The sequence below is a fragment of the Toxotes jaculatrix genome, chromosome 11, assembly GCF_017976425.1.
Source record: "Toxotes jaculatrix isolate fToxJac2 chromosome 11, fToxJac2.pri, whole genome shotgun sequence".
Lineage (NCBI taxonomy): Eukaryota > Metazoa > Chordata > Actinopteri > Toxotidae > Toxotes > Toxotes jaculatrix.
This window is the reverse complement of record NC_054404.1, coordinates 22847328-22867325: the sequence shown is the minus strand read 5'-3', so window position 1 is coordinate 22867325 and position 19998 is coordinate 22847328. Positions and strand designations below refer to the sequence as shown.

Sequence of the window (19998 nt, the reverse complement as noted above, 5' to 3'; positions counted from 1 at the left end):
TTCCAACATCACATGTTGGGGTCGGTGTCCGTCCATTTCTATAACTTTCTGAAACCAACGATCCGACTACTTTATTTTGTGAGTCACATTGAAAATGATATTCTCTCATCCCTCAGAGAAACTGTGGGCACAGCTACAGTAAGTACAGGTGATCAAAGCTGAAGCCTGAGCAGGAGAAGTGGATCGGATAATTGTGAGTTTGGGTTATAATTTTACCTGCACCTGTCTGATGCTCCACCTCCTATTAATGATTTTACAATGATAAACTTACAAAATATACCAAAGCTGTAATAAAACCTCTTGTCTACTAATGTAACATATTTCTGTATTATGATATTTTTAGTATAGGGCAGGGTATTGAACCTCAGTGCATTTTTGGCACAGACCAAAATGTGTCTGAAGCTCTGGGTACTGGAAACTGCCAAGAACTGAAGGGTGGCACTGAATGTGCCACCCTACCCTGTGCTCAGACTCATACCTATGTTACTGTGTTCAGATGTGTTATTGTTATGTTCCTGATTAGCCTGGGCCCACACCTCTGTATCACTGTCCACACCTCCAGGTTATTTAGTAACTCAAACACATGTGCTTAAAGTTCTTTCATTGCACCTACCTACCTACCTGTGTGCCTGTGTTTGGGTCCTCCCTGCCTGTGCTGCTACCATCAGCCCTAACATTGTGCCCACATTGCGATTGCATTGATTTCTAAATCGCTTTCTAATCACAAGGGAAGACTAGCTTAGCTACTGCTACTACCTGTTGCTTTTGCCAGGCATCTTAAGCTAGCTGGAAGAGGTGGAGTTAGGTGACCTTTCTACTTGCTGGATGGATTTATTTTTCTTCAGAATGTGGTCTCACTTTACAGACTGCATTTACACCTGATCTGATCACAATATGGGCCTGACCACCCAACCACTAACATGCATACACACCATACTACATACACAGCTAGGACAAGACCTCCAGCTGTGACACACCAGGTGCACTGTATGTGTGGTTTGATAATCCAGATGTGTGATCATGTAGATTTGATCTCTGTCCATCAAGTGGATCCTCACATTGTACGGAGTGGATTTGCGGGGTCAAACACTCCAATCCCCTCTGTTGTGTGATCTCAGGTGCAAGGGTCAAATGTATGTAAACCCAAACAGTGTGTTTCCACAGTGATGAGATGGGTTTGTAAAGAGGGTAATGTGCCTTAATCCCTTCAAAGGCTTCGGCTGGATCAGGACAGCCACTCCAAAGTGTTGTGGAGAGAGAAAGAGCAGTGTTTTCCTCACAGGGACTTCTTCTCAGGCTCTGCAGATGGTGTGCGCACATGATTTTCATGCATTGAGCATTTGTGCGCATGGCGCCTCAAGCTAACGGATTAGCCCTTTACCTGCAGGCTGCAGCATGCTTCTCATGTCCAACAAATGAGCTCTGTCCGGCTCACTTTCACAGGGTGAAACTCTGTCCACAATCATCCTCATGCCAGATGAAAATGCTATTCAGAATCAAACTGATACTCACAATCATGTAAACTGAAGCTACAGTATTTACTGTACAGTATTAACTGAAGCTACAGGAAATACAAGGAATGGAGAAACTAATTTATCTGGAATATGGCGACTACACACCAGGATTGTTTCTCTCTTTTCATAGAAAAATAATAGCTAGCATGGATGTGACATCTGGACTCTGGGACTCTATGGCTTGTTGCTGCTGATGTCACAGTGATGTCGTTAGGGTTACCCATTTATAACAGAAAGCCTGCGTTACACACTCGGGCTGTGGAGTTTGAAAGACACGGGCCAGTGACAGATACCATACCAGATACCATCCTGTTTTTTGGAGCTTAAATAACACCAGGGACTAAAAGTCAGGATCCCTCGGTCTCTGCCTCTGACCGTTCTTCTGTCTCTTATGAGTCCCCTGGAGTCCTGTAGAGTCCCCTGACTTTATGGAACACTTTACCCCTTTAAACACATCATTTCACTGCTTCTAAAACCAAAAGCTGTGCAGAAAACATACAAGGATAAATCATTTCCTTTCAGAATTTGAAAACATTTATTGTGAAAATAGACAACTTTATTGAACTAATAAATTAGTGTGTGTGTGTGTGTATCATCTCGTGGACATGGGGTTCTGTCTGAAGTCCAGTGAGTGCAGAGCGGTGGCCAGGGCTGCGTACAGATGAGCGCTGCTGAACCTCAGGCAGTAAACTGGGCTGCTCACTGGGTCTGAGCTCAGCTGGAAGAACTGCACAACAAACAGAACATGAAATCACATAACTATTTTATTATTTATTGTATTTTTTTCTTTAAAATGTGTGAGGAACTGTACCTAACTCACACTGTTCATACCACAGTCCTTTGTTACATCCTGTGAATATACTGTGCATACCTGCAGGCATTCAGTCTGCCGTTTGTCCCAGAGTCGTACCACACCGTAGTACGAGGAGCCGCTGGCTATCATGTGATTCCTGTCAGTCTGGATGCAGTACAGAGCGCTGTCATGAGGCTCCTCCCACTCCATCGCACACTTCCTGTCGGGAAGGATGGGAGTTTACACACGTGCTGAGGTGAACAGGATCTTGTTTTTTAACTTACAGTGGAAACGTTAAATTCTGGTGACGCTGTGATCCCAAACATTGGATTTCAAATGAAAAGGTGACCTTGATGTTCAAGTGCTGACTGTCAGCTTTATTTTGAAGGCGAACAAGGCAAAAAAAAAAACAACAACTTACAAATCAAAAATCTTCAAACTGAAATTACTGAGACAGAAATAACAGAAAAATAAAGGTTTGAAACAATCTCAAATGCAACAATTCAGGTGAGATTACATCCATGTGTGTTGTGGAGGTTTGGAGACAATGCTCAAACTCCATCTCTTGTTTACAGGAAAACCTGATACTATAGTGAACAAGGAGGTGTGTGTGTGTGTGTGTGTGTGTGTGTGTGTGAGTGAGTGCATGCAGCAGCAGGCTGGGTGGTGGTGGCTGTGGTTAAGAGAGAGGGGAAGTATTTTGGGGATAAGTATTTTCTGCCAATAGACATCGATCCTCCATTAGAGCAGCCTCATCAATAAGTGATGGAGAGACACCAGGGGCAGACAATGGGGCAGCAGAGATGTCTGGAGGTTCTCTCTCTCTCACTCACACACACATACACACAGATAATACATACAAATGTACACTAAATTTAGTAAGACGCTATGGGGAAGGTCACCCATTGCCACTGCATCCTGGAAGGGAAAAATGCAAACAGTAGGAAGGTAAAGCTTTTTTTTTTTTTAGTATATTCGTGGGAACCCATCATTGACATAATGCATTCCCTTACCTTAACCCTAACCATCACAACTGAATGCCTAACCTGAGCTCTAACCTTAAAATAAGCCTAATTTTAACCCTAACCCTAAAAGCAAGTCGTAACCCTCCAACAGCCATTCACATTCATCAGGATGAATGATGTTAGTAAGGCTATTTACTGATTTATGTCGCAATATGGCAATGGCATGACACATTCAATGCACGAGTCAAAGCTCATGATAATATGATAACATCGTCCTGTCACAGTATGATTTAGCTGACAGCTGATAACAACGAATATTGAATTAATGGCCAGTTTTACTTTTAGTGTTAGAACTAAAAGTTAAGGAGGAACACTGAACACTACTGAACCTCATATACCATATAAACCATATTTTATATGTATTTTATCTACAGTTTCTTAGTTGAGTTGATATTGAGATCTCAATATACAATAACATATACTGTGAAGGAGAATTTTATCTGTATCACCTGCTCCAATTGTTAGTGAATTCTTCTTATCAAAAAGGTGATTATCAAACTAATCATTCATTAGATCTGTTAAGCACCATGGGACCAAACCGAATCTGCATTTGTCTTTTTGTCTATCACAGCACATTTGTCTTTGCTGGTGAGCCCCACCTCCAGACAACCTGAACCTCCTGGATGACCCTGGGAGCCTTTTGAGGTTGGTTAGGTTTGACCATATGAATTATTGATATCTAAAGAGGTACCCCCCTCTGCCAACCTTCACCCCAATGAAACCCCTTTCAATGTCCCCAGAGCGATCTGCCAATCACATCTGATTTGTCTTACTTGACTGATCCCCCTGAAATACAGCCCTGAAACGCGACTAACCCCTGCTGTCCTAAATAAATGCTGCCCTCCCCGATCATGTTGGGGACCCTGTCGCCATATACTGAAGTGAGAGCTGCTGCATTAATATGGACACCAAACAGAGCTGCTGGTTAGCTCCCTGTGCTCACACTGCTGGAAGAAAAGAGTAAGCCTGGAAGGATTTTTACACCATGAAGCTTTTCCATCCTGACAAGAAGACAAGGGAACTATAGGCAGGGTTCAAACACATTTCGGCCAAAGGGCTTCCACGAATTCAAGTCAATTTTGATGGAACATTCTGTAATTTCTGTCTATAGCTGAAAAGTATGTATATTGAAATATCCCATAATAATTCCCAAGTGCAAAGTGCATTTACAGTGGGGTCCAAAAGTCTGAGACCACTTTCCCTTTCAAGTGACCAGGAAAGTGGTTGAAATCCCAGAGGAAATACTGTGGACAGTGTCCTCTAAGGTGGCTACAGCTCTGGTTTCAAGCTCAAGTTGTGGTAAAAATCTAAAACTGTGCAGTAGAAGCACTGTAGGTGTCACTATTTAACCAAAAGATCCAACATTCACTGATAACACTATAGCTGACAGCGTGTTAGGACCAATGGTTAAAATATAAAATCCTAAAGAAGCACTAACTGTTGCACTGACTGTTCAAGTTGAACTCAGCAAAAGAGAGAGATGGGGGCGTACCGTGGGCTGAGTCGGAGGTCCCACAGCCGGATGAAGGTGTCATAGCCGCAGGTAAAGAGCTGGAAAGGAGACTCAAACACCATGTCCAACACCCCGGCCCCGCGCCGAAACTCTGAGCCCAGACTGCACACACACTCCGCCCTGGTGGAGGAGAGAGGGTTGGAGGAAGACAAAAAGAGAGGCAAAATTAAATTTGTGTTTTCAGATGTGATGTGTTTAAAGAACCACAAGTGAACTGGTCTCTAACCTAAACCTAAACATTTTACCTATTTAATTAGTGAGACTCTTTGTCGGTGACTGAGTTCAAACAAATGTTCTATTGCTGAGGATCATATGGCCCTGTCATGATGACTAAGGAGCTAAGGTGCAGGTAGATGCCACATGCTACCACCTCAAAAATGAAACTCCACCTCTGGGCAAAGCCAGCTACAGAGAGACCACATGGAAACAACAAGAAATGTCATTGGTTAGCATGGGTTGCCCGTGTTTTCTTTCAAAAGGCTGTGATGGCTGTGGAGACTGTTGAGAGTGAATATAACACGAGAGAACTGAAGAAAGGCTCAGTACAGGTCCTTTCAGAACCACACATCTAGTGAAACCACTTCAGTTGCAAACCTCCTGCTACCTGTGGGTCCTGCTCTCTGTCACGGTGAATGAGCATGGAGATTGAACAGAACAGTCCCATATTCAATAATAAGGCTGAACTTGCTCATATCACACAGTAACTACAAAGAACGTACACACATTTACTTGGAAAAACATACTCGTGCCCTGTGGATGGGGGCAGTGTCATCCTGTTTCTCCTTTAATTTTTCAGGTTTTCCTTTCATTTGTTTGTTCCATCGTCTGTAATTAAATTGTGATGCAACTCGCAACCCAGGGACGGGTTACAGTGGCAGCTGGCTGAGCGAGGTAGACCAGATGTCCAACCAGCAACGTTTTCTAGCTCCTCCTGGGGGGGTCCCAAGGTGTTCCAGGTCAGATGAAGTATATAATCTCCCCAGCGTGTTCTGGTTCTACCCTGGGGTCTCATACCAGTTGGAAGTGGCCTGAAAAGATCCGAATGGACCCTGATCAGATGCCCAAACCACATCAACGGGCTCCTGAACTCCACGGAAGAAACTTATACTATATCTGTGATCTCATTCATTTGAGGGATGGAATATATACTGTCTGGATGTCGCCTTCAGGTCAAGCTCCTTCTTCACCACAATGGTCCTGTACAACACACACACACATTACAGCTGATGCTGCACCTGCATCTGTAGTCCTCAGGCTCCATTTTACCCTCACTCATGAACCTGGGGTGATAATTTGCAGGCAGAGAGCCATGGTTTCAGACTTGGAGGTGCTGACTCTCACCTTGGCCACTTCCCATTTTCCTGCATCCACATTGGTGCATCCGATTAAACCAACAGAACCACATCATCTGCAAAGAGCAGAGAAACAGAACTGAGGTCTCCAAACACAGTGAACCTGTGCCAGGAGCCAACCCTGACAGAGGCCAACACCCACTGAAACAGGGGTAAATTAAGGTTGCTACTGTGGGACTCCCATTACCTCCTAGTGCCAAGACTAAACCCAGCTCATGTTAATGTTTGACTGATTGTGTTTGAATTCCGACTTTGTGCACCTTTTAAAAATTTGGATACACATTTTTATTTTTTCACACTATATGAAGTGAATTAATCAACACACACTAATTGTAATAAATACTCATGTAGGACTAGCCAACATGGATATGACTCACTATCACAGTGCAGTTTCTAAAATGTCTGTTTTTGTCTAATCGGGGGAATTAAATAATTAACAAGGAATTTTTAACACATTGATAAATCATATACTGTTTCATAGGAATTACCGTCCTTGTTATCATTACATGCTTCCTCCTGTTCAGGCTCACAGAGGGCTGCAGACTGACACACCACACAGATGCTATCACTCTGATGAACTGAGCTAAATCTTGTCGTTTTTAATTAGAGCATTTCAATATATATTTTCAATCTTCAACAAAAAGATTGTTTGCTTGGAATCAGTGCTGACTGAGTGTTGCCTGTGTGTCACTGTGTCTGGATTAGTGAATCTGGCTCTGACTGTGGGACTGGGAGACACATATAAACTGTGTGTATGTGCAAGTGATAAATAAAGTTTGTCTGGGTTGATGTGGTGTGACCTGTGTGTGTGTGTGTGTGAGATCCAGCTCCATGCAGCACCATGCTCTTGTGATCACAGCTCTGTGCCGCTCGCTCCTCGCCTCTTGATTATTGGAGAATAACTTGCACTCAGCAGGGCAGATTATTGCAGAATAACTGTCTCTTTGTTGCCATTTAATACCCTCCATGACCGTGACTCTGTGCGACTCTCGCGCGTTTGATACCTGCCCCGTAGCAACCATTTAAAGGAGGCCGCTGGCCTTGGCGACAGAGCAGCCCTGTGCTTCGACTCGTGCCCCCCTCCCTCGCCCTGGAGCTCAATCCGCAGACTCGGGCTGGTAATCCCCCAGCCTTACCCCAGGGGGCCTTCTTATTGGACCAGGGCTTTCCCCACAGGGCGCCTTATTGGGTGAGAGCTCTCTCATTGCCAGGATCTCATGACTAAGCCCGGGCCAATGGGGAGTCTGTGATGAGGCTGAGTTTGTGTCTGTGTGGGGTAGTGACCCCTCATTTTCCCCTTACCACTAAAACCAAGGAGCTTAGCACATGCCACACAAAAAGAAACTCATTCAAGCCAAAGGGATGCGAGCCTGTTCATTCATAACTAAATAATGATGTCTCCATCTCAGCACTTCCACTCTAACTAAAAAGAGATCATCAATTCATAACCCTAGCGCTGAAATCCTTCAAACAACATGATCACAATCTAACTGTAAAAAAAACAAAAACAAAAAGAAAAAAACGGTTACAAACACCCGAATGTGAGAAAAAAATAAAAGCTGGGCTTCCATAAAATGGACCTGACATCTGTGCAGGGATCTTAAACCCAGTAATAGCACCATGCGATGAGCTGGTGCACAGTGCAAAACAGCAGGGATTTTCAAATTGGTAGGTCACTGGCTTTTATGGGCCGCGTGTGATTACAGGATGGAGGTGTAAGCATATAATCTGTCAAAATGACTGTATCTGTTAGCGAGCAGCGGCACAATGTTCTGATCTGACCATCCTTTCCAATGCCTGTCTGGGTCCATAATGTTAAATACCTGAGTCTGGCCTCGAGAATGCCTGACTGAAAGGTGTCACATGGGAGGCTCTAAAACATAGCTGACTGGCTGAGTCATAACCATCCCACGGGCTGTCCTCAAAGGGTTAGCGATGTACTCAGGAGAACACACCATCTCGGGCTGCGAGCTGTAAAAATCACAGGGTGGCTGGTGTGAGGTACTGTTAAAGTCATCAAGCCCAAATCAGTGGAAACGTAGTAATGCCATACTGCATGTGGATGATGTTATAAGTAGGGGTTCAGTTATGTACCTCAGTTTCAGGGTTATGAGGTGAGGAGGGTTTATTTATATAGCACCAATCAGACAGAAGGTAATTCAAAGGGCTTTACAGAGACGTAAGACAGAACATTATACTCAGCCAAAACTCTGTGTGCAAAGTTTTACCTGATTCAAGGATAAGTCAGGTGTTGTTCTATATCAGTCTCTGCCAAACTTAAGGTCATGACCTGAAATGCTTTTATTGGTTTTCCAATTAGCAGAGTAAAACGCAAATCAGTGCTCTAATATGTGAATTCATTTTTCTCATTAAAATAGAAGAAGAGTGTTTTTTTTTTCAGCTCAGATCTGTATGCTGAACAATCCCCCCCTCCCACCCCCCACATAGCATTTGAATTGATTTTTTTTTATCTGTTGCTATCTAGCTGACATTACTTGTCAGTGTCTGTCGTGATTGCTGACGTTACGATGTACTTCTGTAACTCTGGTTCCCGAGGAGACACGTCATAAAGCTGCTGTATTACATAAGCTGTTTGTTCAGGGGACACCCGGAGTAACAGTCCCACTGTCAAAACTGTGAACTCTACTCTACTCTGAACTTCTAAAGTGCACTTTAGAAGTTTTGTTTTGCACGTGCTAATGTGTTGATTAATGAGAGTGTATCAGACTAATTCAGAACTGCAAGAAAACACCATATGAAACCAAGCATCCTGCACAGAACAGTCTGGGATGAGAACACATTTACTGTCACAACCCTGCTTATAAGGTATAGGTGTTCATATTCTATACATGAACATCACAAAGTTAAACAATGAGCCTGTGTGTTTCCTTTCATATGTATTATCTGCGTAGTGTGGAAAGGAAGAAGCAGTTATGTGGTCAGTGATACAAACACACACGATGTGCTAGAGCACTTCTGAGGCTGGTTTACTGTCACGACATGCTGAGGGTGAGGTAACATTTGGATAAGTAGGAGGTTCAAAGGTCACTGGCAGACAAGAAAGGGACTCATGGGACACAGTCAACCTGCAAAAGACATCACACAGGTGGTATAGCTGACAGAGGAGAGGAGGGGAAGCCGGGGGCGGAGGCTTTTATGAATGATCTGCAACACCACTCGCATTACTGTTAGCACCACAGTGCTGTCGTGATTTCGCTACAATAAATAAAGAAATATGAAAACTTTTGGCCATGATTTCTACCAGTAATATGAATACTATACACAGCACACACAGCACATAGCATCAGCAGCCAGAAGATCATGCAAGTTGGAATCAGGTTAGTCAAACTTATGTGAGGCAGCACCAAGGATGTGAGCTGCAGCAGGGAGCCAGTACAGTGAACAGGGGGATGATGTGGGAAAACTCTGGGAGGCTGAACGGCAGACGGGCAGCAGCATCTTGGACCAGCTGCAGAGGTTTTAGTGGCAGATGTAGAGGATACGGAGAGGAGGAGGAGGTTGGTCCAGGTGGGAGACGACAAGCACCTGGGTGAGGACCTGGACTGCCTCTCTAGTGAGGAGGGAGACTTAAACTATAAAGGAAGGTTCATGTTAAAGAACCAACCGCAACAAAAGTCAGTACATCCTTCATTAGTGAGATTCCTTTCTTTTCTTTTCTTTTTTTAATGTTTTGTATGTCCTCCTTTATTTTTGATGACAGACTCCATCCTCCTACTCATGGATGATACCAGTCTAACATAAATATGTGGAGGTGGATGTCCTGTCTTTCCTCACAGATGATTCTTTTCAGCTGCTCTTTGATGGAGGGGGTTTGTCGCTCTACCTCCCGCTTCAAGATACTCCGGAGGTTTTCTATTGGATTGAAGTCCGGGGACATTCTTGGCCAGGTCACAGTTTTCACTTTTTCCTTCTTCACAAACTCTCATGTGATTTCTGCTGTGTGTTTGGGATCATTGTCATGTTGGAAAATTCCTCTCCAGCTCAGCTTCTCGTTACTGGGAGTCGTCTTTTGATTCAGTATTTGGGTACAAACTGGTATCCATAGTTCCATCTATAAATGTCATCTCCCCTACACCTTTTGCACTCATTGTATCAGGTGAGAAGCATTAACCTGTCTGTTTTTAAATGCTAAGTTGTATAAATAGCAAACTGTGTGTGACGTTATTTTTCGAAAACAGCCACTGAACCCTTCTGTCATTGGTGGTATGGCTCTTCCTTCGCCTCCTAACCACTACATTTCAACTTAAGTTCAAATATTCTACACTTTCTCTAAATAATAATTATTTAGCACTTCTGAGATATTGCACTGTGGTGTTACTCAGTTTTGTTGTGCACTGTATTTAATGCTGACGGACTTTAAATTATTTATTTAATCATAACAGAACTGACTACACTACAAAAACAGGGCCCAGGTTGTAACTCCAGCTCCAACCCTATTGACAACGATTCTTTGAGCTTAAAGTAAAAACTTCCTTTAAAATGACAAAGATTCAAAAGGAAGTCACTGGTTTTTGAGAGGAATAATTTTGCTGTTTGAGAACGAAGCGGTTTTAGCTGCAGTGTGGCAGCTACTTTGTGAGATGGGTAGACTGGTGGTCCTAGGGGGCACAGACTTAGTGATTGTTATGAGGAGGCCACTGGCTGTGTGACACACAGGGTCTAAGTCCTGATTTAAGCCTGTCTGGTCTCACTGCAGGAGTCAGGTTGGCTTTAGGGGCCACACACACACAGGTTGTGAAAGGAATCATTAATGAATTGACAATGTTGAAAAAAAAAACATAGAAGAAGCTAAGGGCATTATCCTTTAGTGTGGGGACAGCCAAAGAAAAGCAGTGTGTGTGTTTTTGTGACAGAAGTGGTTGGAGGCTCTTGTAAAGTTAAGTCTGAGCTCTAAACAGGAGCCTGGGGACGCACTGGGAAACGGGCCCTCTCGTCAAAAGCCATCAGACAGGTAGAGAAAAGGAGCCCTGCTGAGGTTTTTACTGGCTAAAACAAACAGAGGGGAGCCATGCAACCTGCTGCACATCCACCCACTTTACCCCGCACCTCTGAGCTCACTGCAGCACAACTGCAGCAGGAATGTGAGCCTTCATGGCAGACACAGCAGAGAGGAGGGGCACTGGCTGCTGGGACCCATCAACAATAACCACCTTCAAAATGTCACATACACGCGTGCACTGCAAAGACAATACAGCTGCAATTTGTATAACAGAGCGTCCAGCCCAATGCAGACATTTAACCCCGCTCCTTTCAGTGTCAGGAATGTCAGGAATCCTCGCCTGGCCATTTGATTGTAAAAAAAGGAGGGCTCCCTTTCTGAAGAAACAGAGGGGAATCTTGGGAGTTGGGAGTGATGGTCAGGGTCCTTTCTCTTTGATGCTTTTTTTTTCCCCCCTCTGTGTTTAGCCATGAGCGAAGACAGTGTGAAAAGTTGGGGTGCTGCTCTGATGGCGCCACTTGTGTGGGATCTCCCTCTATATGGCTGATCATAAGACCCCTTTGTACCACTGAGATGAAAAAAAAAACTGAATTAATTGCAACGGAGGGAAGAAGAGAAAGTGTTAAATGAAATTAAAATCAAACCCCCAAGAGTTCAATGGGAGCCTGGGGCTTTATGACCCCCCCACCCCTCCCCCCAACGCCTATTCCTTTTAGGTGTTCTTTAACCTGCATTTCGCCTGCTGGTGCCAAGAAGAAGAAAACGATTCTACAAATGTAGAATAATCACAGAGGATTAACTAGAGCTGAACAATGTGAGAAAAATATCTAACTGAAGGGTTTTTTTTTTTATCTGTTAGTCATCTGATAGTGGTCTTGGAGGTTATGGAGATTTTCTTTTATTATTCAGTAGCTTTTCAGGTTATAAAATAAATTTGATCAAATCAAACTATTCAGGACTAGAAACTGAAATTTTCTGAAAATTTTTCTTTCTACATTCAAATATCTTGGTACATATCTTTTTTTATGTTTAACACTAATTATAAGGGTTTGTGCTATTCTGTGACCAAGGACAGATGGTTCAATCCCAAATTGCCATCATGCAGTAAAATATTAATTATTAATATGAATATATTAATGAAGATTCATTTTGCATCCAACATGCTTCCATTACCCACAGTCCCCTGATACTGGAACAGGTTACATGGCCTTGTTTCTAAATTGATTTGGAAAGGGAAGTGATCAAAGCTGAAAAACATAATTCTCTGTCAAATAAACACCAGGAGGGGGGGTTGATATATCAGAAGTGAAGTAAACATTATTGTTCCCTTGGGGAAATACTACAGTCTAAACAGCTGCTTCACACACAAGGAAAATTTTAGCAACACAATGGTTTAAAAGGAACTGCTCTATTGCTCATTGCATTAGAATTAGCATTCAGCCGCCTGGTGGAGGCTGGAACAAACGATAAATTCAAGCAGTTTGATTTGCACTTTGGCACTCTGAGTCTTCGTCCTGTCGTTAGAAGTTTGTATTCAGTATCTGAAAAGTGAAAACATGCTATGGCTCCTGACTGAATGTAGTAAAGCTACTGCTTAAAAATTAGACAAAGTTTTATTCCACGGTTTAATCTCACAGGGATGGCCAGGAAAAGTTTGGCCCTGTTATATCTCACTCTATCCAAATGTGGCAGTCAGTTGAAAAACTGGGAAACAGGGAGGTAAAGTGGCACACTCACACACCAATTTCTGAAACTATTTTGTTTAGGAGGGGAAACTATGGTTTTTCCTGCCTGGCATAAAGGTGGCATCCACACTCTCTCTCATTTTATTAACAATGAAGATCAAAGACTATTTGAAAATCATATGTTGACATATGGAATTCATATTCCTAGTATACCCAGTGCGAGGAGAATTAATCTTACCAAATATCACAGAAAACTACTTTTAGGTCTTTGTATTAAATAAACTCCACATCGCCCAGTGGATACTCTCATTATTAGGCATCATTACTGTGGAACTCACTAAAGCTCAGATACACAACACAAAGGCGAATTCAACTGGTGTCTTGTCCAAACCAGTTGGGAAAGTCAGATTAAACCCAGATTTGGAACTAATGTCTGATGTTTTCTTTTAATTGTGTGTAGTGTTTGTGTATTCAACCTCTGTCTGTTTTAGGTTTCTCATACCCATGTGCCATACAGGTTGTGGGGAGGGATGGGGAAGACCAGAGGAACAAAAAAAAAGGCAGTCAGTGACTATTATGTGGACATGGATAGAATGTAGAATCATGTATGTATGGTTAAGTCAGAATACTCTGTTTAAAACTATAGATTTATGCAGAGATTGATGATTTGCATAGGGATTATAAGGATACAAGAATGCTCCTGATATATTGTGTCTAACCTCCAGGGTTGGAAACAAAAAAAAATTGATCATTAAAAAACAAAACAAAAAAAGCTGTGATAAGCAGTGACTGTTTTCCACTATCCATCCACAGATTTTCAATCAGATTTAGGCCGGGGCTCTGCCTTGGTCATTCAAGGACATCATTTATCTTCTTACCCTTAAGCTACTGTTATGTTTTTTTTTTGGCGTTGTGTTTAGCATTTAGCTTAAAAGTGAATCACCTGCACACCGTCAGCTGTTTAGCAGAAAGCCACAGGTTTTCCTCTTCACCAGTTCTGGGTCTATCCATTTTCTTTTCAATCCTGATCACTTGCCCCTTTCCCCACTGAAGACAAACACCCCTACAACCTGATGCTGCTGCCACCACGCTTCACAGTAGGTATGGTGTGTTTAGGGTGGTCTGCTGTGTTTGCTTTTGGCCAAACATAGCACTCGGAGTTGAGTCCAAAAAGTTCAGCCTGACCATAAAACCTTTTGCCACATGGCATCAGAGTCTTCCATGTGTTGCTCTGCAAAGTGCAAATGAGCCTCACAGGCCAGCTTTGTGAGGAGCTTCTGAAATGCCCACTTTATTACTTACTCTACTTTGTGTTTATATTTTATAAGTATTTGTGTTATTTATTTATATGTGTGCCTTAAAGCCGGGAGTCTCTGCAAAATTTCCTTATGTTTGCATAATGACAATAAAGACTCTTGAATCTTGAAATTGCTGTCACATGCATAGGTCGACCAATCTCAGCCATAAAGGCTTGTGAGTCCTTCAAGCTTGCCTAACCTCCATGATTAATATTCTCCTGGTTAATATGAGGGTTATAATATGTAAATGCAGCTGGAAAATGTTAGATTGAATTTATTTTAATTTCCAGGGTCTTATGTGACAAAAAGTGAGGATTTAGACAGAGTATGATGATTTTCTAAAGGCACTGGAAATACTTAGTTTGCATGGAAGCTCTTTACTTTGGGAGCAGTTGCTGAGGAAAATTGTGAGATATAGCTGACAGCTCTGAATGAAGCTAATACACTGAACGTTTTTAATTACAACTAAATATGCTTTCTAACTAAAGTAGTTCTTACAGCAGGTGAAGTCAATGGTTGTTGTCTAATCTCAGTCAACTTATAACAGTTTGCTGAGACATTACAATTAACACAATCTCTTCTGATCTGTAAATTCCACTATTAAACTATTAATCATTCCACATCAAATGTCTTAAACTCAGCACGTGAAAAATAACATTTCTTCTTTGATCTGATTTGATTAAAATGAAGATTTATAACAAAACTAACTAACGTCCTTCCACCTGGAAATATTTCTCACAGCACCACCACTATTTTCCACAGAGACAGGAAGTGACTGCTGGAATCCTTCCTGGCAGCTTGCGGTCTCTTGTCTCTGATCTGGCTGCGGCCGTTGTTTGCTGCTGCAGGTGTAACGGTCTTGTTTGTGATGTTTTGGTTCAGATGTTTTGGTTCAGATGGGTCGTGAATCAAAGGGACATGCGGTTGCGCTAATGCACAGGGCTTGAGGCTGATGCTGGTGGGTGGGGGCAGACAGAAACTATCTGCAGCGTCTGAAGGGATTACTGGAACTGAGGGAGGAGCCAGTGTGTTTACAAGTGCATGCAAGTTATTGTTCCTCACGACTGAGACATTAGCATGCATTCATTTCAAAGATTCATCTCAGATGAATACAAATGGTCCCCTGTCCTGTTCCAACCTGACCCAGGTCTCTGTGCACAAAGCAGCTCCATGAAGAAAGAACCTGACTGTCCTGCACAGAGCACAGACCTCAACCCATCCAACACCTGTGAGCCAGACCTCCCCACCACCGTCAGTGATGGAGCTCACTGATGCTGATGGTGTCTGAATGGCAGCAAATCCCCACAGCAGGTTCAACATCTGCTGGAAAGACTGAAACCAGAGGAGCGGAGGCTGTCAGAGCAGCACCTCAGTGAACTACAGAGTAAGAACACAAAAAAAAAAAACACAACCCCACACATCGACAATGTTTGGATGTGACAGCAGTGTGAGTGCTGATTAAAGCTTCAGAGTACACAGTAACAGTAAATATGAACAATGCGCCCTGATCGCCCTCACCCTGCACCCATCTTTGCCTGTGCAGCCACGCTCAGCCTGGTATGCTGCTCTCAGCCAGTTATCAGATGGAAAATCACAGCGGGGCATTGTGTGAGACACTCTCCAGGTGCCTGTATTTACGGACCTATGAGAGGACGACAGCAGCAAAGTCATTTCACCCTCAGCCTCTGCCTCTGACCACAGTGAACCTGTCCAGCTGCCATTAACATCTGGATGAGCAACAACTTCTTAAAGGTAAGACTGCTGTGGTGGATGTCTGACAGGCCTACCAGGCTGCAGACTTCCAGACATTGCAGGTTTCGTATATCTGCATTCAGACAGAGATGTCTGTGTGTTTTATCTTTATTTCAACATGACAGGACGGTGGCAGAAACAGCCCACCGTGCCCGCACCATGTTAGCCTTCTGGTCCACAGAGGGATGGAGTGCTGTCTCTGCTGGACAGCAACACAACTGAGTATGAAGGAAGAAGAGTGTCCTCACTTCTCACTCAGGCTCACAATTGCAAGAGTTGGCGTGGATGCAAGTGGATGCAAGAGTTGGCGTGGATGAAGACTGCTGGGGTCACATGCATGAAACTGTGTCATTTTCCCACTGAAGCTATGTATGAACATCTTGTAAATCTGTTTTAAGATCTTGTGAACATCTTGTGAACATCTTGTCCCGTTATGAAAACATTTCCACGTCAGGCAGGGGCAGCTTCTCATGTATGGCCAGGGAGAAAATGAAATCTCTTGGACTTCAGACGACACTTGCATTATCGAGGTCCACTACACTTTGTAACCACGTCAATTTCCCTCAACACCTGCAAACTCCAGAATAACTTGCCCACTCATCCCTTCCCTCACTCTCCCTGTGTGTCTCCCGTCTTCTCCCCTCCTCAGATTTCCAGGCCATTTGGAAGCAGGAAGCAGCTTTTTGTGTCCGGGCCTGTGTTGTGTCGTGTCGGCCTGTTTTAATTGGCTCAGGTAAAGCTGGGAATTACAGCTGCCTTGTCAAAGATGTATCAGGTTTAAGCCTCGCCTTTCAAAGACAGGAATTTTCAGAGGCCCCCTCATTTTCAACTGCTCCTTCCTCAAGACTAGTGTGTTCTGTGGTGTTTTCAAACCTGGGCTTCGTTTGCTTTTTGGATAGATAAAGGGCCACGCCGCTGCTGTGTTCATGCACACACGCAGGACAAAAGAACAGGTGAAACCTGTCCATAACTGATAATCACAGTGGACTGGATATAGAATATATGAATGCACTTCCACTGTTATTCTGTCTGAGTCTTCTCATACATCATCTCAATACAAACCAGCGATCACACAACCCACCCATGTCCAGTCAGCATGCAGCTAACCTGATTACTGAGTGAAAACATCTGAACCCACAGCAGCTGGGTACCAAAATGTAGTTGCTAGAATGACATGGAAGGTCTATCCTCTGCAGGGCTGACAATTCAAGCCTTGTAGGGACATGTCCCCTACTGTCCCCTATTATTTATTTCTAAAAAAAGAATGCAATTAAAGGTAATAGATTAAAGAGGGAGGGAAGAAAGTGTTTTCTTTAAATTTTACTTCACGTCTTCATTCCACCAAACAAACTTGGGACTCGAAAGGATTTGGATTCGGGAACTGGATTCAGATTTAGTTCTGTGCTATCAAACCCCATCCCTTGAGTCTACATCACTGAGAGTCTGAAATGGTCCTCAAACATGGTGAGAACTCCAGCTTCTACATTCACACTCCTCTGATCCAGTACAGAGAGACTATTCACTCAGTTCATTAGGATGATCTCTGTCAGGACATCTGTATCTGAGCGTGTTCCATAAATAAACATAGAAATATGCACTTTAACTATTTAATACTTATTAAATATTAATAATTTTTAACCTTTGGTGTCAACAGCATGAATCCATGGACCCAACCTGCCTTGTTTCTTGAAACAATTTGGGCTCTTGCCAGGTAAAAACCTTAGGAAACAGCAGTAAAAGCTGAAGAGCTGCTGAATCTGTTTGTTATTTAAATGCTGACCATCTTCTTGTATTTGTAAGGATGTTGTTCAATTTGTAAGATCTAAACTGAACTTGCAGAAGCACCTGGGATAACAAAACATCTCACGTACAGCGAACAGTAATTTGTTTAGGTGTCACAATGTATGGCCGAGCTGTAGCGTGTCAGAGCAGCTTCCTGACTTACCGTTCTACATCCCAGATGCGAAGAGGGGAAAAGTTCTTGCAGCATGCAGTTCCTGTGACAAAGGAGCTGTAAACACAGAAAGAGAGAGAGAGAGAGAACAAAGGTATTTAAAAGAGCTGAACTAAAATTCTCCAATGAAACCCACAGCAGTAGAATAAATATCTATCATTCAGACAAATCCAACCCTGTGTAGCGGCTAACAAATACATCAGGGAAGTCAGCAGCCTGCTACTAAAACTCAGTGTGCCACAAATAAAATCAGATGTGTTCATTCAGACAAACTGTGGCTATAAAAACAAACAGAAACAGACAGAGGTGTCGCTTTTTGTTCTACACAGCCCTGTTTACCACCAGTAACCTGACCTGGTCGTGTTCATTTTACCATCCAGGTGAAACTGTACAATGCATGTCTTCTTTCCAGAAAGCTGCAACAAATAATTCTTTGTATTTGGTAATTATTTGATTATTTTGTCATTTATTTCTGCTTTTTTTTTTTTTTTTGCAATAGATGTGTCCTTTGGTCTATAAAGCTTCCAAAAAATAGTGGCGCTCACCAGTTTGTTGAGTCTAAGGTGACATTTTAAATGCTTTGTTTGGTCCAACATCAAAAATATTCCATTCAAAATGTATATTTTTGACTCTGACCTACGTTCAAACCATTCCTCCAACATTAACAGCTTCAGACAGCTTCAGATCGGCCTGCTATATTTAAATATTTCTTCAGGATTAGTGTTACCAGTGACAAGAACAGTACATCAAAATCACACTGGGACTACAATCTGTCCATCAAATGAAGTGTAAGTGTAAAACAGGGATTCTCCTTGCTGTCACATAGCAGCACTCACAAACCCTCGCCCCTGCCTCCATCCACCCCACATTGTTTCCTAGCTGAAGAAAAAGAGAAGAAAACTACAACACTCGTGATCCTTTGATTGGAGTGGCAGGTTGGAATTAGCAGCCTAGGTATGCACACTGAATGCCACGCATGTGGAGAGGTGTGGGAGTGGTGAAAGGAGAGGGGAGGAGCGCTGTGGGAGAGGGCTGATGGGGTGTGTTTGGCTGTTAGAAGCTATGTAGAGGGTGGGGTGGTGACCAGGGGTGCTGGTGGTAGGGGGGCTTCTGTTGAGCCGGGCCTGAGTCTCAGGGCTTAGTGCCCTCCTACAGGGTTGATGGACAGGGGGGAGGGCCCGCCTTTTACAAACAGAGAGGTAGTTACTGACAAATGCTGTTGGCTGGATGTGAGTACTGTAGATGGAGACACAGAGACAGAAGCATTTCTGTGTAATCATGAAGAGGGTGGAGAAAGGAAGAGGTTCCCTTCAAAGCAAAAGTAATATACTATATTTAATCAGACCTAAACACAGTTTGATGATGTCCACTTCTGAGTCCCAATATTCAAAGTCTTAAAAAAAAAGACAAGGTTGAGGATGCCATGGTAACCCACACTGATTTCCCTCCTTACTAAACATCATCTATACTTGAAGCCATTGAATGTGTTGAATTCCTGCACGTGGTCGGGCAGCTCAAGGGTCAGGTTGTACACACTGACACCTCTGAACCCACTGAAGGTACGAGTTGTAACTTCCAGCACAGACAGGACTGATATTCCATCTCTACACATGAGGCCCCTCCAGCCCCCTTTATTGGTAAGCAAAAAGAGTGGTCTAAGACCAGAAGGAGCACGTCAGATTCTAAAGAAATACAGAAGCTGATTTCACTGACATAAAAATGAAAATTCACACAAAGACTGTGGAACTGAAAATACAAACACGGCTCAGGAGAGATTTGTTTGAGCAAAACCATGAAAGCCACCACAGTTCTCCACTTCTTCTTTTTTATCTTTACCAACGCTATTCACATGAGTTAGGAGGCACATTGGTAGATTAGTACTGCAACTAATTTCACAATAAATGAACCTGAAGTATTAATTATTTTGTGCATTAATTAATACAAGGCAACAGTGGTTGTTGAATATTTATCTGGATCTTTTGTTTATAGACCCTAAACTGTTTTTGATTTATCTCAAGGGCATAAAAGACAAAACTGACAACATTGCTAACATGGTCATTTGCAGCCTACAGATAAACCAGACGGCCTTCAGTGGATGCGTAAGGGTATAAGAAAATTCCAGAGATAGTTTCAGGGACTGAGTGTATGTATA

At 43.0% G+C, this 19998-nt stretch overlaps 1 protein-coding gene across 2 annotated transcripts in view; it reads right to left on the bottom strand.

Moving 5' to 3' along the window:
* Positions 1-2039: 2039 nt before the first annotated feature.
* fbxw4 (F-box and WD repeat domain containing 4) overlaps positions 2040-19998 on the bottom strand; it is a 38434-nt gene continuing 20475 nt past the window's right edge. Inside the window, exons 6-9 of one of the 2 annotated variants that reach the window (XM_041049884.1) lie at positions 17838-17903; positions 4825-4965; positions 2386-2527; positions 2040-2241 (exon numbers count right to left, since the gene is read on the bottom strand). In XM_041049884.1, the coding sequence (XP_040905818.1) occupies positions 2107-2241; positions 2386-2527; positions 4825-4965; positions 17838-17903 (484 nt within the window). In that variant the 3' untranslated portion in view covers positions 2040-2106. The remainder of the gene's footprint in view (positions 2242-2385; positions 2528-4824; positions 4966-17837; positions 17904-19998) is intronic. The other variant, XR_005894899.1, reaches the window with a different exon arrangement.